General features: G+C 50.6%; 1 protein-coding gene across 2 annotated transcripts in view; it reads right to left on the minus strand.

The window, feature by feature from the left end:
- SH2D3A (SH2 domain containing 3A) overlaps positions 1-1,677 on the minus strand; it is a 19,295-nt gene that overhangs the window by 6,363 nt on the left and 11,255 nt on the right. Inside the window, exon 3 of one of the 2 annotated variants that reach the window (XM_011967444.1) lies at positions 91-440. The exons of the other annotated variant lie outside the window; for it this stretch is intronic. Coding sequence (XP_011822834.1) covers positions 91-440 — 350 coding nt within the window. The remainder of the gene's footprint in view (positions 1-90; positions 441-1,677) is intronic. 2 annotated transcript variants of the gene reach the window in all.

Genomic DNA, 1,677 nt, shown 5'->3' on the forward strand with positions numbered 1-1,677 from the left:
AAAAAAAAAAAAAAAAAGAAAGTCAACCATTGAGTTGGAAAACCCTGAGAGTGCTGGGTGTTCTTAAGGAGGCAGGGAGACTGTGAGTACCTGAGACGCTCTGTCCGAGCTGGGCCATTCATCAGGGTGTCCTCGCTAAAGCTGCGTCGCAGAGGCCTCTGCCAAGTCACAGGCCTGGAGACCACAGCCCCTGTGGCCTGGGACAGTGGGCGCCTGCCTGTCACGTAACTGTGAACCAGAGCGGGCATGCTGGGGAACTGCTCATCCTCCAGTTGAAAGAGAGCTGTGGGTCGGCCTGGCCGGGGACGCAGGGCCACACGGAACACCTCAAAATGGAGGGCTGAGCCCCGCCAGCGGCAGGAGATCACGGGGTGGCCCCCACGAGACCCAGAGGCACGAACCAGGAAGTCGCCATCTTGCTGAAGAAGAGCTTCAGCCTTCTGTGGATGGAGGTCAGCGGGCAGAGGAATTAAGAATGAGCCCAGAGCAGTGGTTAGTGGTGTCTCCCCCCATCATCACCCCCACCACCCAAGAAAAGCTACCCCAGTGAAACTTCTGTGGCAGACAAAGACTGGGAAGTTTCACACCAAGTTCTGTCCCCTATTCTGCTGGCACCTATGTAGACTACATTTCCCAGGCTCCCTTGCAGCTAGGGTTGTCATGTGATAACTGGCCAATGGGATGTGGGGTAGAAGGGCTATGGGAAATACCCAGACCTGGTCCATAAAACCCTCCTGCACAGTCTTGTAGGTTCTGTCCCCTATCTGTCAGCTGATATCCCCAAAGCCCTGAGGGATGACAGAACTACATGATACACTTGGCTCCCGACTGATTTATGGAGCTTTGCATCTCCACTTCTCAACCACCTTGGACTATGACATTAACATATTGACTGTGTTTAGCTGGTGATATATTGGGAATGTTTGTAACTAGCCACTAGGTGATGCTGACCGATGCAACATCCAATTTGGTAAATGCACTGGGCTTGTTATGCAACTATGGCTTCAAGAGACGCCATTAGCTGGATGCTTCCAGATTGGGGCCCCCTCTTTTATAAACATTTGCAAGCAGTCTTATGCTAGCTGTGGTGGCTGGTGTCAGAATAGGGTAGGAAGGGTGGGGCACAGTGGTTCACACCTGTAATGCCAGCACTTTGGGAGGCTGAGGCAGGGAGATTACTTGACATCAGGAGTTTGAGACCAGCCTGGGCAACATGGCAAAACCCTGTCTTTACCAAAAAATATAAAAATTAGCTGGGCGTGGTGGTGTGCACCTGTCATTCCAGCTACTCAGGAGACTGAGGTGGGAGAATTGCTTGAACCCAGGAGGCAGAGGTTGCAGTGAACCGAGATGGAGCCATTGCATTCCAGCATGGGTGACAGAGCGAGATCATGTCCCAAAAAAAAAAAAAAAAAAAAAAATGGTGTGGGGCAGCAGGCAGAAAGGCCAGGACCCCAGAGAGAGGCAAAGTAGAGGTGAATGTGGAGTCTGGGCACTGAATAATAGATGTAGCAGACACACGTGTAACCCTTACTATATGTCAAGCACTGCTTTAAATGTAAAGGGCATTAACTCCTGTAATTCCTGTAACAAGGGTGGTAGGTATTATTATACCTTTTTTCTTTTTTTTTCTTTGAGACGGAGTTTTACTCTTGGTGCCCAGGCTGGAGTGCAATG

This window comes from Mandrillus leucophaeus, unplaced genomic scaffold (assembly GCF_000951045.1).
Source record: "Mandrillus leucophaeus isolate KB7577 unplaced genomic scaffold, Mleu.le_1.0 Scaffold8, whole genome shotgun sequence".
Taxonomy (NCBI): domain Eukaryota; kingdom Metazoa; phylum Chordata; class Mammalia; order Primates; family Cercopithecidae; genus Mandrillus; species Mandrillus leucophaeus.